The following is a 24867-nucleotide window of genomic DNA, read 5'->3' as shown; positions in this document are numbered from 1 at the left end:
ACAGTCTTCCTTCTAATTAGTGAGACAAAGCCTATTTCTGTCCTCAGCAATATAGTGAATAATTTTCTATTTCAATATTGACTTTAGTGTATTGGTTTTAGAATACAGAAGTACATATTGCACTAGCACTTGTCGTGAAAGGGTTCAGCTCAGCAAATGCTCTCTGACTCTCTGTAAATAAGGACGATTCTCCAGCTAATCGGCTAATGCCATGCTTTTCCAGGCTCCCGCCGTGGTTCACGTGGCAGCAGCAACGCCTCGGCCACGTCCACCAAGTCTAACCGTAGCACCACCAATATTCCCGCTTCAGCCGCCCACAACAATCAACATCCTGATCTGCGTCAAGTGCAAGCCCGTCTTGCCAACAACACGCCACCATCCATTGTGGAGAGTGTCACAGTCGAAATAACAGAGCCGAAAGCATGAATATACGAAGTGTCCCATAAATAAATATTTTCGATAGATAAATATTATGATCATAACACTCCCGTAAGATTGATACGAAAGATACTTTTTCAATTGAAACTCACACAACCACACACAGACAAGAGTCGTGAGAATTGATAAGCTCGAGAGATAAAAAAAGAAGATTTTATCTGTGTAAATTAAATGGTGAAATAGGATTTTTAAGTTATTATTCTGTCTGAAGAGTAAAATCTAATAAATATTTGCGATATTAAGACATAAGATAGCAATGATACCAAAACAATGTGAGCACAATAAAAGAATAAATAGTTTATTTGTTGGCACAAAAAAATAGCATAAATTCAACTCTCTGACAAATTCTGTACAATTGGGAGACAGACAAGCATTATAAAGCGATTTCTAAAGCCAAAAAAGAAAATAATCAACCAAAAAGGCATTTTCATTGAGCGGAAATGTAAAAACGGCGTAAAATTGTTCAATGGCACAAAAACGTATGATGAAGAGATACCAAAGGCAAAGAAAGAATACTGTTAAACTTAAAAAAAAAAACGTATAAAAGCTTTAACCGCTACTCTAATTCCTATGATATAAAAAATACCATATAAAAAGAATAAATAAGAATATTTGAACTTGTTTCGTGTTGTCAAGTGAAAACACCTTTGAATGTGAATATTATTTTCTCCTTCTGAAATGCCTCCAAGAATGATTTTCATATGGAGCTGTATTTGTAAAAGTGTTCTTGTATAGAGAAAAGACAGATCATACAAGAAAAAGTCTATTGATAGAATTAACAAAGAAAAGGTGAAGCTTTGAACTTTCAACTTTTGCAATTCTTTATAGGGACCATAAAATAGTCGCATTAAATTTTTCCAAAAGAAAAAAAAATGTTGTTACTTAAAATGATACAAGGTGAAGAACGGCAAGTGTGCTCTATTGGTTAAGAAAAGTCACTGTTCTATCGTATGAATGCACTGACATGGCAATATATCGCAAATTTAAACAAATAAATCTCGGTGTTATTCCTACACAATTTTAACAAGAGGATAAAACAATGTGCAAATAAAATCCTTGATGAGAGAACTCTAAATATACGTATTAAAATTTTTATTTAAAAAATAAAATGCGATGGAGAAGTTATACACAAATGTTGCTTAAAGTGGAAGAGTTTACGAAAGTGTAATACTTAAAAAAAAAGAAGAAAAATCAATCATTATATAAAAAAGAGAATAAATAAATTGATGACAATTTTACTTACTAAAAAATATAGTTCAATATAATTGTAAAGCTTGATTTGTGATGAAAAGATTACCAATCGTGTCCATTTCTCACGCTTTTGCAGGATGTATTGAAAAATAAATTGTGCATGCTCAGTGGACACACGCCATATGCAAGAGAAATTTTAGCATTACTCATCCCATATACATATTTACTATCATTAATATTTAGTTATGGTACATTTTGAGTGCGATACGAAAGTGACGTGAAAGATATTTAATATTTATGCCCCCAAAAAAAAAAACTATTCGTGATATTGTGACGTTAAGCGGAAGTACTACTTTAAAGAGAGCGAGAACAACCCAAGATTGTCTCTCTGAACATAATACAATTATCTTAAGGACAGATGAAGAACAATTTCTTAAATATAAGAAAAGCGGTATTTTTTCATAACTTTGTCACACTATGTGTAAGTGAAATTATATCCTTAAGGGTTACGAGGAAAGAGAGTTGAGGATGCAATATGCAATAGTGAGTCTGGCGTGTGTTTGAAGTGGAGTCAGAGATTGCAAAAACTCACCTTCAATTCCAAGCTCTGTGAAAGCTTCTGTGAGTCACGAATACTTTCTAAAAGCTTATCCAGACTTCAGTGCAACCAAAAACTGAAAGGAAAGAAGAAACAGATGCATGAAAAAAGAGAAAAAAAATGCGAAATGAGAGAAATATAGAAAAATCGACATACTCGATAAGACTTCAAGTCAAACACAAGTCCAATTCATTTGGACTTGATGAGCGGCCTCCTTATAAATTTTACTGTACTTTAACAAATACTGAATCTATCGACTTTAATTATTTCCAACTATAGTGTGTAGAAACTTTCCAAGGGAAAAAAACCAAGAACTTTGCTAAAAACTGTAGAAAAGAACATTGAGTGAACTTTATACAATTGACTAATAAAAGAAAATATAATAATACTGAAGCTTAAGATAAGACTTTTTAAATTTATTAGTGAGATATTAAATATACGAAAAATTAGGGAGTAAGATTTTTTCCGTAATTAATTACAATATATAGAAGCACAATAAAATTCTATACAATTACTTATCATTTGTAGCGATAAGAGATTAATAAAAGCTTGTGAAAGATTGTTTCAAAATGTTAGGGAATTATTTAGAAGGATTAACTCACAAACTATTTAAATTCGTTCAACAGCACGGAATAAAATAATTCCAACCCATTTGTTTGTCACTCAAACAAATCGCATAAATTTATTCGCATTGAAGCACAAGAATCCTCAGTAGATATTAGAATTGTATTTCACAATAGAAAAGTTAAAATTATCCCAAGGAAATTAAGCATTTTAAAAGATCACATTAAAAACAAAGTTGGACTGGCAAGTTTGAAGGAAAGATGGCTAAGAAAGGCATTCGTAGAGAGATGAACTTTTATAGTCTCGGGCAGAAATTCTGGAAGCTTGTTTTTTCTCGACACTATGAAGACAGAGAGGTAAATCGTGGAGAACACAAATGTCAAGAATGGAGTGAACATTTGGAATGAAGCACGACTTATTTTACAAAACTCATTAAAATAAATTAGATTGTAATGAAAATAGAAGATACTAGAGTTAAGGCAAATATTGTAGTGTAATATTATTCTCAGAAAATGATAACTCACACATACATTACATTTCATTCTGACACGCACTTTATGCCCCAAATTAGCTTTCGTCGTTTCATTAATCATTCTTTCCACACTTTCATACATTAAGAAGAAAATGGAAGTTGTTGAGGAAAATTACCAATAATTTTTCGTGCTTTAGTTGTGTGCTCAAAAAATTATGAATAAAAAGCTGAACTGTGAAAATTTTTCTACAATAACAATTGTGAAATTTCTATTAATGTAATGCAAAAATGTTTCTCCAAAGGTAGCAAGAAATCTTGCTTCTCCTTCTAAATATCATAAAAAAAAGACACAAAAATAATACGCAACATACAAAAAGGAATCAAAATATAATAGAGCAAAATATAATAGATGAAGAACTAATACTTTGTATCGAATATTAATTTTTCATAGATGTTTTAGGGACGGAGCTTGTAGCGAAATTTTCTGCTCCGGATTGGAAGCACAAGAGAGTGAAAATTGCTTTACATTTGTGACTCAAATCAATTTTTACGATGGAAAAATCCGAATAACTTTTGCAGAAAACACATTTCACAAACTTGAATAATAATCTAATTCCAAAGCCCAGGGGGTAATTAATAGAGTTTTGCGAAGAGATTGCATAAAAACTATTACTTAACTACACAGAACAAGAAACAACCTCACAGCAGAGTCATAAATGCTATGGCAATTTCAATTAGTCGCATAGAACATTAGTAATGTAACTCCTCAAGCATACAGAGTATCAATTAAAATATTATAATAGCTGATAGCAGAAAAAAAACTGAAGAAAATGATGGTAAAAATTCTCTGACAGTATGAATGCAGCCAATAATGTAGTGTTGATTCTGACAAATTCTATGCTAGAATTTCTATAACTTAGCAAAAAAATAAATCACACACTTCACATAAAAGATGGATGACATCAATGAAATAACTTCTGTATCACTTTACAATTATACTTGAACTTTTAATAAAACAATTTACTTTACATACTTAAAATGAGAATCTTTTTATTCAAGGTATGTAAAAAGAAGTGGTTTCTACGCGGTTTAAAGGTGACAATTACATTTATTTGGTTCTTGATGTGACATTTTGTGTGAAGTTGAAAATAAATTCTTTTTATTTTTTTTTTAATCTCTTTCGAGATACAATTTCCAAAAATTATGTCATCATTGACGATCTTATGCTCAGTTCTCCTTTGACTTCAGAAAAGCCTCCTCAGCCACACGGGTCAGCAATGCCGACGTCGCGGGTCCTGTTTGCTCCACGAGCGATTTCAGATGCCCTCTCGGTTGCTGGAGAAGCTCAAACGGAGTGCCGAACTCCATGACTCGTCCTGCGTCAATCACCAGCACGCGATCACTGTCCATCACCGTGTGCAGTCGGTGGGCGATCGTGAGCACCGTGCAGTTGGCGAATCGGCTGCGAATTGTCGTCTGAATTAGTCTGTCCGTCTCCGGATCCACATTGGCCGTCGCCTCGTCCAGCACGAGGATGCGATTGTCGCGCAGAATGGCCCTGGCCAGGCACACCAGCTGCCTCTGGCCCATGCTGAAGTTGGATCCTCCGTCGGCCATGCGGCAGTCGATGCCTCCGGCCAGAGCGGCCACGGACCCGCGCAGCTCCACGCCGTCCAGCGCACTCCAGATGTCGACGTCCTTGCGCTCCTCGAAGGGATCGAGGTTCGAGCGAAGCGTGCCCGAGAACAGGATCGGATCCTGCGGGATGATGGAGATTTTGCTGCGCAGATCATGGAGGCCGAGAGTTTGAGTGTCGACGCCGTCGATCTCGATGCGTCCCTCAATGGGCGCCAGTCGGAAGAGTGCCTGGATCATTGACGACTTCCCCGCTCCTGTTCGTCCCACGATTCCCACTTTTTCCTGGACAAAACGAAATTTATTAAATCATAGCTCGAATATTCATAAAGTATTTTCACATGTCTACTCACTCCTGCTTTGATTGAGAAGTTGAAGTTATTGAGAATGACTTCGCCCTCGTTGGAATATCTCAGGGACAAATTCTTGAACTCGACAGCTCCTTTGCTGGGCCACTCCTTCGTTGGCTTGTTCTTTTTCTCTGTCTCAAGTGGCGGTTCAGACGGCAAATTTGAATACTGAACCACTCTCTCCACAGATATCATTTGATTCTCCAATTCCGCTGTCTGCTGCATGCCCCACATACACGTCCCGATGAGATTCACCACCTGCGTGATAGCCAGGCCCACATTTCCACCCAAGACATCTGCGAGTGGATGGAGAAAATCGAATGTCATATGCCTGACAATTTAATAACGTCTAATTCAATCACTCACCGTTGTCAAGGATGAGGAAGCTGAGAACAACGATAGAAATGTAGAGAACGCACGCCAAATCGAGCCAGAATGTGAAGGACTGAGAACATGCCAAGAACATGTACCACGCAGAAGAATTAAAGTCATTGTGGTAGCTAAATTCCGCCTCGAGCACCCTTTCTGCTTTCAGTGCTCTAATTGTCGACAAACCCTGGATGGTGAAGTTCATGTGAGCATAGACGGGACTCCGTGCTAAACGAGGAAATTGAGGGAAATCCTCAAATTAGCTAAAGAATTCCACTGAGATATCTGATATTCTAATAAACTTTAACAACCCAAGAGAAAAATTGCACGATTTTCAAAGAAACCATTGAAAACATAAGAATCCTGAGGAGAAAATTTTCCCTCGCGAAAGGGGAGAAAAGTGAAAATGCAAATAATTTTCTCTTCCCTCATGGTGAATGTTTTACAGCAAGTTAACCTTTGAGCATAAAATATGTAAATGCTTATGTTGTGTGCAGGTTTTCCTCCAGCAATTTGCCTTCAAGGCTCTCCCAAGCATTCATATATGGGTATATTTTGAACCAATTTAGAAATTTCATTAAATTCAACTCACAATTAGCTTCCAGGCGTTTTACGCTTCTGCCAGTTCTAATGTAAATCACTCTGATGAGATACAAGAGCAAGCCAACTGCAATAGTTGGAAGCAACAGACGGTAATCCACCACAATTACGATTCCCACAATTCCTATGATTTCCAAGAAGCACTGCAAATGATAGAACCATACTTAATTTCATGTCATTAAACATTTTTAGTCTCAAAGTGAACTTACAATAATACAATCCAAGAGAGTTTGTGGTAAATCCGTGTCGATATTGCCAATATCTTTGGAGAATCTATTGAGAATTCTCCCTGAGGAGTTTTTGTGGAAGAAAGACATTCGAGATCGAGTGATCCCATGGAAGAGACGGTCATGCAGCCTGATAGAAGCCATTAGGCACATTTTAAAGAATGTAAAGTTCCTCTGGATCACCAGATAAGACAGAAGTGCCATCAGGACTCCATAAATGATCTGGTACTGTCTTCTTGTGGCATATTCATAGTCAGGTGAGATGAAAGTGAGAAGTTCTGTGGCATTTTGCAAAGATTCCAGGTAAGTGAAGAGTGTATCAGTAAGATTTAGGCCCGTTGTGTTCATGAGATTGAGAGATTCTTCCCAGTTCACCCACTGCGCCACAAAGTAATCCGTGCCCGTCATAGCCAGTTGGGCCAGGACAAAGAGAGACAGCGTCATGACAATCATGCACTTGTTCTTGATGAACTTGAAGAAGGATAAATAAATTTCCCACTTTACAGATCCAACTACCTGTTCCTCTTTCTCCTCTTCAATGTCCTCATTGCCTTTCGACTCGTAGTAGTCAACTTGGGAGCTGAAAGTGTTGAGTTTTCTCTCACCCGTTGGAGACTGAGGCTCTTGACTCTCGTCTGGAGCGAGAGAAAGAATGGATTCAAGATTGCTCTGTCGGATCTCATCGTAGGATCCTTGCATCTCCACCCTGCCGCCGTTCAAGAGAACAATGTGCTTGATATCCTTGAGATACTGCAGCTGGTGTGTCACCAGGATGACGATCTTGTCGGCCAGGAATCGTCGAATGCACCGCTCGAAGATGTGCTTTCCCACGTGAGTGTCCACAGCAGAGAGAGGATCATCCAGAAGATAGATGTCCGCTCGCCTGTAGATCGCTCTCGCCAAGCTCACCCTCGCCTTCTGTCCACCACTCAGACTCACGCCACGCTCTCCCACCAGAGTCGCATCACCATACGGCCACATCTCTAAATCCTTTTCGAGTGCACACACTTGAAGCACTTGATGGTAGCGCTTCTCATCGTACTCCTCAACGAAGATAATATTCTGCTTGATTGTACTCTCGAAGAGCCATGGCTCTTGGGCAGCATAGCTTACAGAACCATTTACCTCCATTGATCCTTCATCCAGAGTCAATTCTCCGATGATTGTGTGCAAAATTGTGGACTTTCCAGAACCCACTGATCCCACAATGCAGCACAGCTCATTGTGACTCACTGAGAGATCTACAGAATCGATGCCTTGCCTTGAGTTTGGATCCTCTCCTCCCCACAGTGCCGTAACATTCCTCATGTGCATACTCTTCTCATTGCTATTCTCATTCACAATCCTCCTTGGGAAAGCTTCGGGTTCCTCCCCGCCTTCTTTGTGCACTCTTCCATTCGCCACGTTGATTTTCTCTGTCTCACTGGGCACCTTTTCTAGTGGGGGCCTCTTTTTGTCCTCACTGCTGAGCAGAAAGTCAGTGATCCTCTTTGAAGACACAAACATCTCTGCCACCACAGTGAGAGCTCGTGGCCAGAAGTGCACCATTGACTCATTCAGTGACATGAAGAAGGAGTAGACAATGAAGACTTTTCTCGCTGTGAAAACATTACCAAACGATATGTAGGTCATCAGAGCAATAAAGCGAGAAATCTGCGAGATGAGGATGAAGGAGTAATTTGCCGCATCAATGTACGATGATCCTCGGATAGCATTAATCTCTTTCCGTCTCACTTTGTCCACAAGTGATGAGAATGACTTCTCCCACGTATACATCTTTATCACCTGAATTCCATGGATAATCTCATTCATGAATCTCACACGTTTGTCCGTTCTCTTGGCAGAAAGAGCGCGATATTTTGCTGCCATCTTCGCGAGCCACATCTGAAACGGGATGAAAGCGAGGAGAAATGCCATTCCGATCAGTCCAGCTACACCAATCTCCCGATAGAGAAAGTATCCAATGAGAATTGCCTCGAGAGGACCTTTGTAGAGATCATGGATGGAACTGAGAGCGACGTCGAACTCCCCAACGTCATTGGACATGAGATTTATCACTTGTCCGTTGAGTCCTGTGTAAGCGGCGCACTTGGACAACTTGAGGATCTTCTTGTAGATGAGCGCAACACTGCCCAGCCGAATCTTCATGCCCACCTGGTCCAGGTACAGAATGTAGGGATGAAACATGAGAACGGGTATGAGACTGGAGATGATTATCCCAGCAGCATACAAGTACGCATCTTTTAGGGTGATGCCCTCCTGTTCAGGGGAAAAGTAGGTCACCAATCCACCCATGCAGAGAGGCTGAAGAATCCTGGGGAGAACAGGAAAACACATTAAATACCACCTCAAATTGAATCACAGCGAAATTAATTAACTCACCTCAGTCCAGATTCTGTGAGACAGCAGAACAGACCAAATATCATGATTTGCCTGCCATAAGCACGAGCCACGATTTTCAGGTGTGACGGTGACTTTGCTTTAGACTCCTCATCCCACAGATTTTTGAATTTTTCCGAGAGCTTTTCGAATCGATGCTCCGGCAGTGTTTCATAGACATGCTCCTCCTCTATCGGTTGCTTCAATCCCATTTTGTATAATTGCTTAAGCCACCTGAAAGAAATCGGAGGATTAACTTATGGCAACGGATTTATCCACGCAATTTCCCACAAACAGAGACTTCGGAAAGATAGCAGAATCAAGTCAATACCAATTAATTAGTACCTTTTATCATATCGCACCCTTTCAGTGCGATAAAATCAAAATTCTTATCTTCCCGCGCGTCTCCGTGCTACACATATAGTGAATCATCCGCCAAAAGAAAACTTACCAAAACGACCTCTTGGACAGGAACGAAGCATCCTCAACGGGATTCTTGGGTCTGTTGTTCTTAATACACGCACTTCTGAGCATGATTTACAATCACAATTGCACAATGTACTAGAATTTACTATAGATAATAATACTTGGCAGTAAAACGGTAGGTTTTTCTGTATCACAATAAATTAATGAGATAAATTCGAAGTGATAATTCACACTTAAGGTATTTGTACTACAAATTCACGTAAACTTTTTTTCGGCAGACTTTTCCGCCCTGATAAGGAATCAAGAGGGAGTTTTCTACGGATTTACTGATGGGCACGAGGTCTTCATCTTGAGAAATACTGTGTGTGACACCAGATCAGCTGGTTTACGCGAAGTCTTGTAACGAATGACTGGAAATGAGACAGAGTGGGGTATATAAAGGCTCAGCCCCACTGCGATTTTTCCAACACACGCAACACACACGAAGAGGCACGAAGCAGGTCAGAATGTTGACATTCTTGGCTGTGTTTGTGCGAAAAATTGTTGCACAATTTTACGCAAATTCAAATAAATTGCCTTTAATTGGCAATAACCGATAAAGGACAGACTTTGGATAGTTATTTTGCGGAGTTTTGGCTTTTTGGCGCACTTTTCTATGCATCAAATCAAGAGATATATTAGCAAAACACTCACCCTCCAAGCCTTTCTTGGCGCATGTATAGTAAGTATAAACTTTGAGGGGAACAACCGGCAAAATACTACTACAAAGACGATAAGAACTCGTGCGTATCTCCACAAAAATACTCACAAATCACAGTTTATGAATGACGTCCTCACAAAAACTCTCATTCCTGACTGGCCAACGAAAGGGAATTTCACAAGATACAATAAATCAAGGGGACGTTTCTGCCACCGCAGACTATGCAATGATAGACAGTGATTCCGTTCAAAATATTTACTCGCAAAGCTCAAAATTCGTGTAAATTTTGGAGCTCACCTTTCGGATGGGGACGCCTGGTGATGCAATGGAGACGCCGGGTGAATAAAAATCGGCAACAACTGTGAAAATAATATTCCATGATTATTACTCATGAAAATTGCTCTAATTGAAGAGCAAATACCTGACTATCGATGGGATTTCTTGGATCTCCAGTCGACAAATTCGTCAAACTCCTCAGCTTCCTCTCCTTCGCTGCTGCTATTATCATCAACATCCATGTTTCTATTCTTTGAAAGCTCCAATTCCGCTGCCGTGGCCTCTTTCTTCCGCTGAATCTCCAGGACTCGCGACCAGTTGCGAATCTGCTCGTCAATCTCCACAATTTGCCTCTCCGCTGTTGACTCCTCCTGGTCTTCGGCAATGATAGCGTTGGACTCTGTAGCAGCGTCTCGAATCTCCCTCTGGAACTTTTCCCACTCCTCCTCAACGGGATCTTTGTATTCCTGATTCCTCGCCTTTGCATCCTTCACAGGATCATCGAAGAAGCCTTCCGGAAGTGTCTCCTCCTTCGCCGCAGGCTCAGCATCCATCTTCTCTTCAGCATCCTGAGCCTTGTCTGGTGTTTGACTCTTCGATTTGCCCTTGGAGGAGTCAAAGAAGTCACTCGGAAGAGAATTCGATGGCTGTTTTTCCCCTCCGGAAACGACCTGTTGTCCCTGCGATGGAGGATTTGGATTCTTCAGGATTCCCTTGAGCTTCTTGGCTGGTTGAGGATCTGCTGACGCTGAAGGTGGAGCAGGGCGCTTAGCAGGCATCTGGAAATTCTGGGTATCTTCCTTCAGCTTTTTCGCCTTCTCGACGTTCTCTTTGTGAACCTTGGCGTTGATATGCACTTTCCAGACATCCTCCGATCGAACCACACTCTGGCACAGGATACAGGTGAGCTGACCTAATTCGTTATACGTGTGAAGGAGTCAAGGAAAATCGTGGAAATGTATAGAAATTCCTGAAATAAAACTCATTCAAAAGGATATTTTGCTAGTGGCGAGTCGATTTTTGGCCGATCTTTCTGAGATTTCTGCTTCTGCTCGTTCATCAGGCGTCTCAGGTCATTTTGAGAGTACTTCTGCTTGGCCAATCTGAATGTTGCCGACATTTTCATGTGGTTTTCGGGGAGAAAATTGAGGAAATAAGACTTTTCACAATCAAAACACTGCACACTCGAGTGAAGTTGAGACGAAAAGTGACGTTTGACTTTCTTCCGGAATCATTCTTTAGTTTGGATTACCAGTCCTCAGATGGCTCCATCGGCAGTGAGGAGTTGTTTTGGTCTGGCAAAAACGTGAATTTGTGCAGAAAATTGTATAAAGATGTCTCAGGAGGAAGAAGTGAACGGAACTGATGAGGTTCAGGATAAGAAACAGAAAAAAGCCGCCCGTCACGATGGAGGAGTGGCGGATCTCGAGAGAGTGACGGATTATGCGGAGGAGAAGGAAATTCACTCGGCCGACATCTCCAACGTGAGTGTTAACCTCAATGTTGTCCGGTTTTCCCGACTTTTCTCAGTAAATTCGTGGTATTTATGTGTTCATGGTGGATTTTTCAGGCCCTGAACAAGTTCGGTGACAAGCGCAGCAAGGAAGATGAGGAGAAACTTGCCAAGGAACGAGAACTGCAGAAGGTGCAAATTAAGAAAGAGGATGTTGAGTTGATAGTGAGTTTCTGTGCTCCGGAAGGCTATCGGAGGTTTCTAGTGAGTTCTCGCGTCTCTATTTCAGATCAACGAAATGCAAATCTCCCGGACGAATGCCGAGAAGACGCTAAGAGAGCACCGTGGCGACGTGGTGGCCGCACTGGAGGCCCTGACCAATTGATCTCATGATCGTGCACCTGGTGAAACACAGAGACACTTCCGGGAGATGCTCTCACACTCATCACTCCCGCATCATCCCAATTGCGATCACACGGAGACTCTAGACTGTGTCTAGGTGGTTTTAAGGATATTTTGTAAGATGAGCGACACTGAATAGAAGAGGAAGGTTTTCCACTGATAATCACGCCTTTAATCGTGCCATCTTCGAGGAATTGTGATAAGACGCGAATTGCCATTAATACGCAATATCAAATCTCTTATCTTCTTCACCACACGATTTGATAATTGCCTGTGTGACACTCGCGAGCAGTACTTGAGACTATTTTGACTGTATTCGCCGCAGTTGGAATTGAGAAGAAGTCTCGAAAGCATCTCAAAAATTTCCCGTCGCTGAGAATTTTCCTTCCTGGGGAATTTACAAGATCTCTCACTCATGGTAATATGTCTTGGCAAAAGGAAATCATACTGATCGCGTGGTTGTGTTGTGGTTTGAGTGTTGCTACAAGTGATATGAGTAGCTCAGGTAAATGGATTTAAGGAGCAGCAGCACTGGACAATTGTAAGCAATGATCTCCTTTGGCTTAGAATCCAATGGTGGTGGAAGTGAGCGACCGTGCTTGGAAGATTCTGGCTGTCCTTTGGGTGAATTCTGCTACTTCCTGCCGGGCAACGTGGAAGATGTGGGAAGGTGTGCGTCCTGTGGTCCGCTGATGACATACAACTACGAGACGAAGCATTGCACGTACTGTCCAGGTGAGATCACATGACGCCCGAATCTCTTATCTGGCTAATTTCCTCTCCGCGGCAGTTTTCAAGGAGAAGTGCTACAACAACTGCTGCTACCCGATCGACGGCTACGCCAACTACCAGATCCGCTGCGTGGACGGCATGTGCCAGAGATGCCACAAGACCGACACCGAGTCCCGTCAGTGCACTCTGCAGAGCTACCAGGACATCACGTCCAAGTTCATCGTGGCCTTCGCCATTGCCTTCTCCGTTGGCCTCACAGCCATCATCATATACCGATGGAGCTTCCGCGGTCGGAGGTAATTTGCGTGCTGGCGAATTCATAAATTCACAGCAAAAAGTGGAACAGTGAAGTCATAAAGCATCTCCCTCTCTTTGCCCTGTTTCCCGAATGTTTGCATCACGTCTTGGGGAGAATTCTGCGTGAAATTTATGCTCGTGACAAAGAGTAATCCCGAGCTTTGTTGAACTGGGCGTGAAGCTCATATTCACATGACTTTAATCAATCAGTCCATCAATAAATCAATTACAATTCCATTTTATCCATTCAATAAATTTTGTATACATTTTTTCTTTAAAAGAAGGCCTAAAAATCATAAAGCTGGAAAGTTTTAAAATTCATTTGAAGATTCTTACACAATTTATCTTCAAAAAATTTGAGACAAGTTTCCATTATCATGATTCATATGTACTTCATGGGTAATTTGGCAAGTTTTCCCAATTTTACAATCGTCTTATCGTTCTATATTGAGCAATTTATGAAATCGTATCAAAGATACATCTTTTTCCTATTATTAGTTAATCTCTGTACATGTGTTCCATGTGTTCATATACATCATTTTGGGCAATTCAAAGACTTTCTCCACAAAACAAGAGATAAGCTGACATTATCAGCGATTATTCTCAATATGGAGTAACTTCTCTCCTATATTGCAGGGAACACATGCCGGAAAGGCGGTTCAGTCTTCACGACGAGACCATCTTCTCCTCGCCAGTGCAGGAGAGGACACTTGAGTTGATGCGCGATCGTCCGCCTGGATACCAGACACGCCACAACTATCGCTTCGAGCAGGAGGCGAAGGCCAACAGTGCTGATCAGCAGGTGCCCACGGTGGCTTCTTCGGCGCCTCCGCCGTATCCAGGGATGGAGTCTGGCGCTGAAAGCGCTGCGGACAACGTCCAACCGCCTCCGTACAGCCAAACCGAGCAGTCGAGCGAAAAGACACTCCACATTTGAGCGCGTTTCTCTGTGATGATACATATTTCCTGTGCACTCTCTCTCTCGCATTGGAGTAAACTCAATTGATACCAAGCTTATCACACTGCCTTCCCATTGGCGGTCTGTTTTTTCCCCTTAAAGCTAAGCCATGTCGAGTGAGTGAGATCTTCCTCTTCTTCCGCACACCTTTTTGTTGATGTTCCTTATGAGATAAAAGCATGATAGGATTTTGGACATGAGATGCGATGCGATGAATCAACAGACAAATCAACGCATTTACAGGCGTAATTGCCATCAGTGCTATTGGTTGCACAGGTTTATCAGTGATACGCGTATTCAGGGCAGAAGTTAATTCGATGATCAATTCTACTCATTGCGAATTGATTAATTGCCAATATAGAACAGGCAAATTAATCACAAGCAATGATCGGAACGTTGAAATGGACAGGAAATGATTGATACTTTGTATTTGACATTTTCGACAAATTTCTAGGATTTTTCCGTGCTATTTAGATTTGGAAGAAGAATGAGTGTGTTTTTGGAAAGAGGCCAAGGAGGATTTATCTGGCATTAATGGTGGCAAAGAATGAAATTTATGGAAAAGTTTTCACAATTTTCCACACTCATATTCCTTCGTGAGTGCTCCAGGTGTTTTTGGAGCGGCGACTGTGGAGTCTCAAATGGGTCAGAGAGAAGGTGGATCACCTGCACAGATTAGGTCAGCGAGTCTATTTCCCTTCGGCGATGCCCTGCTATCAGCCAACTTTGGGGCTGAGTGACCAGGGAGAGAGTGAATGGGAATGAGAGAGAGAGCAAGAGAGCGAACATAAGAGTGGGACAAGTTCTCACTTGTCGATTGTGATAATAAGAGCGCGAGACTCTTGAGGAGTTTGTCAGTATTGAGTTGTTTGTTGTGAACGATAAGTTGATGTGTTGATTGAGGAGCTTTGCGCTCATTCACAGTTTCATGACTTGTCCTGCAAGTTTCACAACGAAGAACCGCAGGAAGAGGACAAGAAGGATTGTCGAATTGAGTGGTGGATGAAGATGAGCTGTTGTGTGAATTACTAGTGTTTCTTTGGACGAAATAATACAGTGAAGACATGCTCTTGACGAGGAGTGTGGTGAGAAAAGTGTGGAAAAGCACCTTCAGTGTGCTCCTCGTGTGTTTGCTGATGATCCAGAAGTGTGCTGCTGGCTTCTCCAACTACACAGGTATACAGATCTCACGCAAAATCCACAATTCATGACTCAATTGCGCAAAATCACTCACAGTTGTTCAATTGATCACACTCAATCGACTCTTGTTGATCAATCATTAACAGTTTGATCGTATTTCTCATATGCTTCCCTCTTTCAGTCCATTTCAACTCGTACTTGACAAATTTTTCCACATAAAAACAAAAAAAAAACTTATTCTTTTGTGCATAATAAATGTTCCTCTCTCAATTGTGTTTTCCTGCTCTCCACAATATTTCACAAAGTAATATAAATATAGCAAAAAGCTGGGCGCGAAGTGGAGTGACAGAGTGAGAAAATTTCTCTGTCGACAACTTATCACAACTTCACTTGATTACATTCACTGTGATAAAGGTGATAAGAGCACAATTGAGGTGGAGCAAGCGTGATAAGGAAATTGATTCTCACATTTTTCCATTCTTGTGCGCAAAACGGGTGGTTAAACTGGCAAAATGAGTGAAGAGTTCAATAAATATCATTTGTACATTACGAAATTCTCTACAGCAATAATAGTCACACACAGTGTAAATTTGATATGCCAGTAAGATTATTTTAATTGAGACAATTTAAAAATTACAGACAGTCTAAAAAGGATCATTTTATATGTCCAAATTCAAATCGTTTTGAAGCTAAAAATGCTGATAATTTATTTTCTCTTCAGTGCATTTCAGTTCACTTTTGATAAACTAACGATAATAACATTAATCTTGCACTTCATCTTCTGGCATAAATGTTTTGCAAAATAAACCATTCGAGTGTCTCTTAAGCTGCCAATGCAGAACCCCTTAGTCACTTCTTAAACTCTGAATGATAACTTTTTTTTTCAAGTAGTTTGTATTTTCGGATTAATTTCGGTGGAAAATCCCACTAAATCCCCATGAGAATGAATCATAATCTCATGATTTGCCGAATATGGAGTTAAATCCTCGTGGAAACTCCTTTCAAGCAATCTCCAATTCTTATTTCACTACGCATGACAATTGTGTTTTATTAATTGCCATCACAATGTTTACTGAAAATCGACATGGAAAGTCGACAAGAGATAAAGTGGGGAAATTGTTTTGCTGAGCGCGCGAGATGATAGTGAATATTATCGTGACTGGCAAACGCATGGCGAGAGTGTGAATTGTAAATTTGGTGGGTAGAAAAGACGAACACCTGTTTGTTGACAAACTACCACGGAAAGTGACTGAAATGGCAGACAAAATAGAAGTGGAGAAAAACTGGAAATTTAGGTTGAAAAATCTCTTTGAAATGGAAGTCATAAAAAGGTTCGAGAGTTTATGGAAAATTTAGCCAAAGAACAGACAAGATAAACAAAAATGTGAACCTATTGATTAGATTTGGTTAAATTTATTAACCCATTTTACCATTGTTTCGCGGTGAGAAGATATGAAATCCCTCTAAATCTAATTAAATGATGAGTCGTATTTTAAATGATAAATCAATGAAATTTGAAGCTCTGAAAAAAAGAGGTCAGAATAGATTTATTACCACCTGGTTTATCTCTGGAAAAGTCTAGTAAAATCCCACATGCAGCTTGAGGAAGAACACTTGTGAAGTTACTCAGCAATTTTCCGCAAGAAATCATCCTTCAAGTCAAGATTGTCACGTGAGAGAAAGTCATAAAAATTCTCACTCAATTCATTTGGAGATTAGCAACTCTTCAGATTCCATGATTTATTGTGTGTGCGTGTTTTATCTTGAATAGGCGATCCCTGCCTGAGCGACAGTGACTGCAGCGAATATCGGCAGATCTGCAACACAGACATCGGCTTTTGTCAGTGCAACGAGTTCTCCACTCCTTACGAATATGCTCCAGGAAAGCAGTTGTGCATGTTGTGTCCTGGTAAGAACATTCGCATGTGATCTTTGAAGGAATTTCATTGACTCAATGTTGCGTGTTTTGCATGTGTTTGCAGGCGAAGGACAGCCTTGCGAGGACAACTGTTGCTATGGCGAAGACATCTTCTGCATTCACGACGTTTGCACGCAGTGCAAGAGGAAGGAAAATGGGGGATTCCTGTGTCCGAACGGTGGTCATCTTATCTTCGCCACCGCTTCTCAGATCGCCCTCTCAGCCGCCCTGATAATCGGTATCGCAGCCTTGGCCACGCTGCTCTTCCGGATGTGCTCAAAGCGATCACTGTTAGTAACCTATAAATCCATCTGGAAACTCCCCAAATCCCACGCTCAAAGACATTACCCACGATAACACATCTTCTCTCCCTTCCAGGGCGGACAGACCGAGAAATAGAGGATTGTTGAGTGAGGACGACGCGAGATTCTCTTCTGAACGCGCATCGCTGTCCTCAATTCAAATCAGAATCCTGCAACGATTACGAGATCGGCCGCCTCGCTACGAAACGCGCCACAACTACAATTTCCGCTCACAATCTCAGGACGCCGGCATCGCGCCACCTTCTTATGATTCCACCGCGGCGCCGTCAACAGACACAGAATTGCCACCATCCTACACGATCGCCATCGGCGCTCCAGCCTTCGATAATAGCGGATTCACCGGTGAAGGTGAAGCTGAGCGATCCAGGAGCGCCGATGCGCCAGACAGAAGAGATCGCAACTCAGAGACGAGCAAATCGCCAATACTTGTAGATGACGACAAAGCAATACATATGTGATGAATGTCTTTCGTGTTCTAGCGTAAGTTTTTAATACCAAAATTATTAAAAAGAGAGTGATTTTTGTTAAGCAAATGTTTTATTGCTACGTGGAAGTGTTTTTTTTCTTGTGTGACTTTTTTTCCGCGTAAAAGTAGTGTTGATAGTTTGTTATCGAAATAGATCAAAAGTGTTTAGTTATGAACTTCAGATATATATTTAAAAGGGTAAAAATTCCAACTAATAAAACAAACGATTGAATCTGCTTCACTGGAAATACGTTCAATTGCAAATTATGTGCTCATTCGCGTCATTTTACCTGATAGCGTGAACTTCAAATGGTTCGGATTTCAGGAAATACAATTTCTCAAGCGATAAAGTCATAAATTTTTTTTTCGAGAAGAAACAGTCCCGTTTGCAGTGTCAACATTTCACAACTTATCAAGACACGAAAGCGCGCTGTTGTTGGCAATTGATAGGAAATGAGCGATAGCGAAAGGTCCTTGAGAAGCACGCCCAGAGAAAGAAACCTTGGCAATTTCTTCACTTTACTGTTTTCATTTTTTAATGACGAATTATTTACATGGCGATGACTTACACTTAAATCAATTGTTAAACTTATCATTTTTTTTGTATGTGATTTTCTTTCTTTTTTTTCTCATCTCTTCATCGTCAAAGGAAATATTATACACTCCTACAATATTCTAGGGTTTCTTCTTCATATGCCATCATCATTAACTTTAACACTAAATTGTTGTTTCATTGATCTTTTAATCTAGAGAACTTCTTATAAGAGTTTATAGTAGTTGTTTCACTTTTCTTCACTTCTTCTTTTTTCCTATTTTTAATGTGTATAGTTATGCATTTTTTTCTTCACTTGAATCATTAATAATAATTATTAAAAGTTCTAATGTAAATTAGTTACATGACTCTCTAGATTTTTTTTTCCTTTTTGTCTCTCACAGAAAAAAAACTATAAACATCTCCACAGATTTTATCATTCGGTTTGAGAATTCATTCATGATTGATTGGAATTTTTTTTTCCCTGACGCAATCTGTGGAGAAAATTTGGAAGGAGTCACAATGTTTCTTTTACATGTTCACAAAAATTTAGTTGATTTTTATCCACATTTTTTTTTGTTTTGTTTTACTTTCAAATACCAATTTTATTCTTTGTTCTTCATCATGTTTTTCTTTCTTTCTGTCTCTTGGTCATCTACAAATCTAAATAGTTTTTTGCCAATTATGTTTTCAGATAATTTTTCCTTCGATATTTTCTCACATTTTTCTCCCCTACTTTTTTTTGACAGTGTGTGAAAACACAAAAATAAATCAAATTTGACATTTTCCTTGTCTATTTTGCCTTTTTTTTCAAATGATTATGAAGTGGTGTAATTCAAGAGAAAAACAATCGAGTTTCAATTAATTTTCCAATGTTTTGTGGGTCTGAAAAAATCTCACATGGAAGTCGATGACCTCTTCTTTTCTCCTCTTCGAAGGATTAATTCAAAAAAATACAAAATAAGAGGGAAATTAATGAACAAAATTAATGCGAATGCGAGCGCGAAATAGATTATTGGTTGTTTTCACATATCACAGAACATGTATGGCATAATTACTTATTTTATTCTCATTTTATTTCCATTATCTCTTAAAAGTTTCACTACTTGATTAATTGTGTTCAATTAGTAGCTTTCTGTCGGTATTTCAGTGGCTTTTTTTTTATGTCTGCTTCAGTTATTTCACTTCCTTCACAAATCATTCTTTAAAACCTTTTTTTCGTGTATTTTATCTACAAAAATTCTACTCATTTGTTCTGACTACTTTTCTCACCGTCCTTTTATATATCTGTGGTTTCTTTTATATTGTCAAATAAAAATGTTCTTCGTCTCTTTCAAATTTTGTTATGTTCGAGTGTCAAAAGTATTCTTTTTTTGCTTGAATGTGACAAAAAAAAAGTGTCGGCAATTTTACCATCGCGCTTTTCACTTTTCTGTCACTTTCACAATCAAATATTTGGACAGGAAATTATATTTTACATTTAATATATTTTTACTTTACTTTTTAGTTTACTTTAACGCCAGTAGAGATCATTATTCATAATCTTCCTTATGCAAAATTTAATTAACATTTAGATTTTCTGCTTTCGTCTTCTCTGAATATATTTTCTTTTTCAACTTTTTCGCATCTCCAAAACGGATCGACAACTGGAAGAAATTCTCTAAATATTAATAAATTAATACCAAAGAAGAGCAAAAAATCATAAGACTTCAGATTTTCCTCTCTGAACTGCTTTTCACGCTTCAACAAGCATATTTCCTTTTTCTTTTCATTTGTCACACTATTTCATAAAATCAAAAACATTACTCTCTAATGAACTACAAAGATGAAGTTGAAAAGATTATATTTTAAAACAGGAATCCATAGAAAAGAAGGATAATAGAAAAAAAAAAACAAATTCTTGAAAGAATACAAATCTTGCAATGAAAATTATAAAATTACTATTAAATCATTACTATTTATTGGTGGGATTCAAAAAAGAAATAGATATTTTCTTGCAAAGTCGAATTTCTCCCATGTTTCTTCTTCTTCTCACTTTTTTCCTCCCTTAAACGTGTCCACGGAAAAAAAACTCGCCCATTTAACACAAAAAATTCCCGTGAGTAAATTATCTCACTTTCACACAAAGTTTCCCCTCACATCTTTCACTCTTACAACACGAGCAAAGAAATCACATTTTTAGCAACTTTAAATTGTGTTTTTAATATTTTCTTCCTCATATCTTTGTTCATTTCTTCTTCAATTCTTTTTCTCCAACGAAAATGAATGTCGATAGATTGATTTTTTTCTTCTTTTGTTTCATTGATGATGATAACCCTTTGTTTTTAGCAAAATAGTTTCAATATTTCTACATTTTTTTTCCATTAAATTATTTCCTCAATTGATATTGAATCTGATCATAGCTTTTCTCGCTTAACAATTTTATTTCAATTATATGTTTTGTTTTATTTGAGAAGTTTCAACCTTTTAATAGGTTTGTAATTTTAACTTCCATTCTATACTTATTTGGTATACAAAAAACTCCTTAAATGTAGCAAAAACTCTCAACACTTCTTCTCTCATTATTAATTCTATTGATTTCTTTTCCGGTCATCTGTTGAAAACTCTTACAAATTTCTGTTTGACCACGAATTCTAAACATCTACATTTTTTTTTCTTGTTACTATACAAAAAAGCATTGGAGGGGGCGGAGGAATTTCTCACACTTGTCAATTTCATGGTTTTTTTTATATTCAATCTTCACTGAGTAGGAAAAGGACTTTTGCTTCATTTCATCAAGAAATTTTTTCTTCTTCTTCTTCTTCAAATTACAATATCGAAAAACACACAAATACTAAATTTATCTTTAACTATACTTCTTTCTCTTTCTCTCGATGAATCAATTAAATTCAGGACAATACATTAACAGTGGTTAAACTGCAAATACACATTTTTTTTCTTTGTTTCAAACACTCCTCTCATGTGACAAAAGATATTAATTTAAAAAAAATGTTTTAAAATCAAAAGGAAGCCAAGTCCTTGATCCTGATCGGCATTACTATATTATACAATTTTAGTAGCATTTTTTTTCTTTACAAATACCCATTTATATACAAATTAACTTTACTCTTTTTGTTCAATGTCATTTGTGCAAATGTCGGAGGAAAACATTTGGATTTCGCCACCCTCTCTCGGCAAATGGGGGTAAAAAGAGAAATAGACGATCAACTGCACATTCTGTGTGTGTGTGTGTGTGTGTTTATCTTAAAGTGGGGAAATGAGGAAGAGGAAGTGTGTCTCCTCACCATCTACAGCTCTACTGAACTCTCTCCGTCCACCTATGCAGACCTCTGCAGGTGCGAGAGGATCAAATTGTCACTCACAATGGAGATCTTGCCCAGCTTCTCATCCACAGCACTGGCAATGGAGGACGACGTGGCGGAAGAGTGGTGCATCACAGAAGACGTCTGTCGCAAATGATGATGATGGCGGTGGTGGAAAGTGTTGAGATTTGATCCTTGGACAACAATTGCGGAATTTGTGGCACATGCCGTTGTCAGTGTCGATGATATCGATGGGAGAAATAGTGTCTTGCTGCTGTCCATCCCATTATTATTGATTGTATTGCAATTGTCACATGATGTTGCGTCGTAGGTGATGTCGGCGTTGCTGAATGTTGATATACTCGCCAGACCCGCACTAGAAATCATCAATTTATTTCAGCTCATCTTCACGCGCTTCCGCGGCGGACCAATTGGTGGGACTTGTTGCGTCGCTAGGGCGCGAAATGCCTCAGCAATAAGGTGCGGATGCGTCGATATCATGTTCTTCCACCCCACCGTCTCCATCACGTCAGTTGCATGTCTGAAAGTCATACAGGAAGGAAGGGAAGTGAGTATTAATTTCACCCTCTTTCTTCATCACTCTCCTAAACAATAAAGCCACGTTGCAAATGGTACAAAAAGGAGAGAGAGAGAAAAAAAAGGCAGAATGTATAAGAAACTCCTAAGGAGAAGCTCTTTATGTACCACGTGAAATTTCGGCACACTGAATGGAGGAGAAAAACTACCAATTACCCCAGTGAATTTATAGCAATCTTCCGGATATTTAACATTTCTCCACATCATTTGTCTTACACATTTACACCATTCAGTCCGACAATTTACACTCGTGCAACCATTAAATGGGACAAAATTTATCGAGTCCTAAGTAATTTTTTTTTGCATGAATATTTAATCACTTCCGCTAGTGTAAAAACTACTCAACAGTGTAGTTTTTCTTGTTCATCTTCCTCATTAAAATCAAACACACATAGTAATTGAAAATACTCACGTATTGATGAAATCTATCGTTTGCGCTTTAAGTTGATCGGCACTGTGCAGGTCAGCGAGGATGAGAGTCTCAGCCGCCGTTTCCACAGACAGATTAACACAAAGCGCTTCTTCGCACATCACTTTCAGCTTTTCTAGGGCATACTGTAGAGAGAGAGAGAGAGAGGCGCGATAAGTCATGAGAAAAGGGAGACACCGAATTAATTGATAAATTACCTTGTCGGCGGCTGCTAGGAGATCATCAGCCATCTTCTCTAAATTCGGTGCTTTCCCTGTGTAAATGAATCGAAGCATCTCTTTGAGCACTTCATGGTCCACATCTGTAATGGCGACACGATTTTGCTTCCTCTCCTCCATCTCATGCTCGAACATCGCAGCAAAAACAGGACTCCTCGCTGCAATGACCATTAAATTTACGTAATTAGTGACAGAAATTAGATTTATAACATAATTTTGTGTATGATATTCTTATTGTATTTCCTCTTTATCTCCATATTATAATTATAATTTGGTCTTACCAGCGAGAATTGCTTTGTGTGTCTGGAACTCCCGACCACCAACTGCCAGTGTGACATCACTGAAACGTTCACTATCGAACAGATTTCCCAGATCTTCAGACAATTTGCATTCGGGCACTTTGAACTGTGTGATATTGCTCTGGCCTGATATATTAACACTATCAGCAACCACGCTAACCTAAAAAGATTGCAAAGAACAACAATCTCAATTATTTGGCCATTGACAACACAGACACTTTACAACAATGTAATAATATGGAATTCAGTGTATTTAAAAAGTCATTTCCACATCTTAATATATATTAAGTCACTCACCTCGCAGAATATTGTTAATTTATCCTCGGGCAGCAGGCCATTCGCTTCGTCGAGCAGAAAATCCCGTCTGATGAACTTCTTGAAGCCCCAATCTTTCCCCTGAACAAATCTATACGCTCTTTGTGATTCCATCGCTTTGGTCTCCTCGCGTTTTGCATTTAAAATAGAAAATTTAAATTTGGCTCTAACTTCTGATTTGTTACATGATACTAATAGAAGGTAAAGGGACAGGTAGTCTTTGCTTTCCTCATCCAGCCCCTTTGGATTGACACGTAAACACCTGGAAAAGGATGAAACACACAATTAGTTGTATCAAATCACCATTGCAATTCAATCCATGCGTCACCGATGGTGAGAGTTTAAGAGTCTGCAGAGACACTTAATATGAAATGAAATGAGTCCTCCCACTAGAAAACATTTTTTTTGTGACACTTTATGTAAACAAAAAATATTTTTGTATATCTTCACAAACTCTCACTCACTCTTTCGCAATTAATAAAAACAGAGAATGTCTCACCATTTTAATTTGTCGTTAGCACCAGCTGAGAAGGTGGATGATTTTAGTACTTCGCCCATTTCTTCTCGGCAAAAGCTAAAATTATTTATCGTCCACATGTAGCTAAATTTAACGACTTTCACCTGAAAGAGACAGAAAGATGCACATATTCAGTTCCATTGGTAATAAAATTTCATGTTATTGCGAAAATTGCCAATTTAATTGTCAATTTATTCATTCACGGAGATTATCACCAAATATGTTCAACATATGTTGATTTACAATACCTTCAATACAACATAACCCACGAAACTCTTCACAATTCCTCCACGTTCCATTCGACGTTCTGTGAATTATCACCCTTGCGCCAAAGAAGTCTCTTTCATCGTACCTTCAATTCTTTCCCATTAAATGATTTTAAATTGCCGAAAATCTCCAAAAATAAAAATGAGAAATCATAAGAAAGGAAATGCCGATGATCGACCACACACAAAACACCAAATATATCATCAATTATATTTTTCAAGTCTGGCTACTCTTTAGCATCTCCACTTCCACACACCAATTTATTTTATTTATTGAGAGAAAGAGACGAAGAAAAAAAAATATATATTTTGAGGATGAAAATTGTCAGTCAGACTCATGTTGAATAATTCACAAGAAATTTGGTTGCTGGTACTAAAAGGCGTCCGAAAAAGTAAAGAGCACGACTTGGGGCATTGACTCCTGACCACACATAGGATGGATGGATGGTGAGACTGGCAAAAAACAGCCACCTTTTG

The 24867-nt window shown here is 39.1% G+C and overlaps 7 protein-coding genes across 13 annotated transcripts in view; 4 read left to right on the top strand and 3 right to left on the bottom strand.

Moving 5' to 3' along the window:
* Window positions 1-4302, top strand: part of LOC132258659 (uncharacterized) — a 38525-nt gene extending 34223 nt beyond the window's left edge. For 2 of the 3 annotated variants that reach the window (XM_059756057.1, XM_059756058.1), the window contains exon 7: window positions 224-4302. In XM_059756057.1, coding sequence (XP_059612040.1) covers window positions 224-426 — 203 coding nt within the window. In that variant the 3' untranslated portion in view covers window positions 427-4302. The remainder of the gene's footprint in view (window positions 1-223) is intronic. The other variant, XR_009468284.1, reaches the window with a different exon arrangement.
* Window positions 4303-4351: 49 nt separating this feature from the next.
* Window positions 4352-9652, bottom strand: LOC132258657 (ATP-binding cassette sub-family C member 4-like). Its single transcript, XM_059756052.1, has 7 exons — window positions 9275-9652; window positions 8827-9057; window positions 6427-8758; window positions 6210-6360; window positions 5615-5845; window positions 5252-5544; window positions 4352-5183 (listed from the first exon to the last, which is right to left on the bottom strand). The coding sequence occupies exons 1-7, from the start codon at window positions 9355-9357 to the stop codon at window positions 4491-4493; spliced, it is 4014 nt and encodes a 1337-aa protein (XP_059612035.1). The 5' UTR covers window positions 9358-9652; the 3' UTR covers window positions 4352-4490.
* A 537-nt stretch (window positions 9653-10189) lies between these two features.
* On the bottom strand, window positions 10190-11472 carry LOC132258326 (zinc finger protein 830). Its single transcript, XM_059755594.1, has 3 exons — window positions 11224-11472; window positions 10371-11152; window positions 10190-10308 (listed from the first exon to the last, which is right to left on the bottom strand). Exons 1-2 carry the CDS (start codon window positions 11349-11351, stop codon window positions 10375-10377), a joined length of 906 nt encoding a protein of 301 aa, XP_059611577.1. The 5' UTR covers window positions 11352-11472; the 3' UTR covers window positions 10190-10308; window positions 10371-10374.
* An 87-nt stretch (window positions 11473-11559) lies between these two features.
* On the top strand, window positions 11560-12243 carry LOC132258330 (huntingtin-interacting protein K). The gene is made up of 3 exons (XM_059755602.1): window positions 11560-11709; window positions 11796-11903; window positions 11968-12243. The coding sequence occupies exons 1-3, from the start codon at window positions 11560-11562 to the stop codon at window positions 12061-12063; spliced, it is 354 nt and encodes a 117-aa protein (XP_059611585.1). The 3' UTR covers window positions 12064-12243.
* A 120-nt stretch (window positions 12244-12363) lies between these two features.
* On the top strand, window positions 12364-14122 carry LOC132258328 (uncharacterized). The gene is made up of 4 exons (XM_059755596.1): window positions 12364-12585; window positions 12648-12815; window positions 12871-13108; window positions 13746-14122. The coding sequence occupies exons 1-4, from the start codon at window positions 12504-12506 to the stop codon at window positions 14044-14046; spliced, it is 789 nt and encodes a 262-aa protein (XP_059611579.1). The 5' UTR covers window positions 12364-12503; the 3' UTR covers window positions 14047-14122.
* A 95-nt stretch (window positions 14123-14217) lies between these two features.
* LOC132258327 (uncharacterized) lies at window positions 14218-19664 on the top strand. Its single transcript, XM_059755595.1, has 4 exons — window positions 14218-15243; window positions 16979-17116; window positions 17190-17415; window positions 17504-19664. Exons 1-4 carry the CDS (start codon window positions 15132-15134, stop codon window positions 17904-17906), a joined length of 879 nt encoding a protein of 292 aa, XP_059611578.1. The 5' UTR covers window positions 14218-15131; the 3' UTR covers window positions 17907-19664.
* A 120-nt stretch (window positions 19665-19784) lies between these two features.
* Window positions 19785-24867, bottom strand: part of LOC132258325 (protein roadkill) — an 83547-nt gene continuing 78464 nt past the window's right edge. For all 5 annotated transcript variants that reach the window (XM_059755592.1, XM_059755593.1, XM_059755588.1 and 2 more), the window contains 6 exons: window positions 24107-24228; window positions 23590-23869; window positions 23275-23452; window positions 22973-23151; window positions 22758-22900; window positions 19785-22289 (listed from right to left, as the gene is read on the bottom strand). In XM_059755592.1, the coding sequence (XP_059611575.1) occupies window positions 22145-22289; window positions 22758-22900; window positions 22973-23151; window positions 23275-23452; window positions 23590-23869; window positions 24107-24228 (1047 nt within the window). In that variant the 3' untranslated portion in view covers window positions 19785-22144. The remainder of the gene's footprint in view (window positions 22290-22757; window positions 22901-22972; window positions 23152-23274; window positions 23453-23589; window positions 23870-24106; window positions 24229-24867) is intronic.

Source organism: Phlebotomus argentipes, unplaced genomic scaffold (assembly GCF_947086385.1).
Source record: "Phlebotomus argentipes unplaced genomic scaffold, Phlebotomus argentipes genome assembly scaffold_4, whole genome shotgun sequence".
NCBI classification, from domain to species: domain Eukaryota; kingdom Metazoa; phylum Arthropoda; class Insecta; order Diptera; family Psychodidae; genus Phlebotomus; species Phlebotomus argentipes.
Note: the sequence above shows the minus strand (reverse complement) of the source record. Positions and strands in the feature narration are given on the sequence as shown.

What these genes read in the sequence shown, in the direction of transcription:
- LOC132258657 (XM_059756052.1), bottom strand. Translation starts at nt 9,357, where the DNA reads ATGCTCAGAAGTGCGTGTATTAAGAACAACAGACCCAAGAATCCCGTT. An exon ending in CTCACAGAATCTGGACTGAG is followed by an intron (nt 8,759 to 8,826) that starts GTGAGTTAATTA and finishes TGTTCTCCCCAG; the next exon opens with GATTCTTCAGCCTCTCTGCA. An exon ending in CTTCCTCATCCTTGACAACG is followed by an intron (nt 5,545 to 5,614) that starts GTGAGTGATTGA and finishes ATCCACTCGCAG; the next exon opens with ATGTCTTGGGTGGAAATGTG.
- LOC132258328 (XM_059755596.1), top strand. Translation starts at nt 12,504, where the DNA reads ATGTCTTGGCAAAAGGAAATCATACTGATCGCGTGGTTGTGTTGTGGT. An exon ending in AAGTGATATGAGTAGCTCAG is followed by an intron (nt 12,586 to 12,647) that starts GTAAATGGATTT and finishes CCTTTGGCTTAG; the next exon opens with AATCCAATGGTGGTGGAAGT. An exon ending in TGGAGCTTCCGCGGTCGGAG is followed by an intron (nt 13,109 to 13,745) that starts GTAATTTGCGTG and finishes CCTATATTGCAG; the next exon opens with GGAACACATGCCGGAAAGGC.
- LOC132258326 (XM_059755594.1), bottom strand. Translation starts at nt 11,351, where the DNA reads ATGAAAATGTCGGCAACATTCAGATTGGCCAAGCAGAAGTACTCTCAA. An exon ending in ATCGACTCGCCACTAGCAAA is followed by an intron (nt 11,153 to 11,223) that starts ATATCCTTTTGA and finishes ACTCCTTCACAC; the next exon opens with GTATAACGAATTAGGTCAGC.
- LOC132258330 (XM_059755602.1), top strand. Translation starts at nt 11,560, where the DNA reads ATGTCTCAGGAGGAAGAAGTGAACGGAACTGATGAGGTTCAGGATAAG. An exon ending in ACTCGGCCGACATCTCCAAC is followed by an intron (nt 11,710 to 11,795) that starts GTGAGTGTTAAC and finishes TGGATTTTTCAG; the next exon opens with GCCCTGAACAAGTTCGGTGA. An exon ending in AAGAGGATGTTGAGTTGATA is followed by an intron (nt 11,904 to 11,967) that starts GTGAGTTTCTGT and finishes TCTCTATTTCAG; the next exon opens with ATCAACGAAATGCAAATCTC.
- LOC132258327 (XM_059755595.1), top strand. Translation starts at nt 15,132, where the DNA reads ATGCTCTTGACGAGGAGTGTGGTGAGAAAAGTGTGGAAAAGCACCTTC. An exon ending in TGGCTTCTCCAACTACACAG is followed by an intron (nt 15,244 to 16,978) that starts GTATACAGATCT and finishes TATCTTGAATAG; the next exon opens with GCGATCCCTGCCTGAGCGAC. An exon ending in ATGTGCTCAAAGCGATCACT is followed by an intron (nt 17,416 to 17,503) that starts GTTAGTAACCTA and finishes TCTCCCTTCCAG; the next exon opens with GGCGGACAGACCGAGAAATA.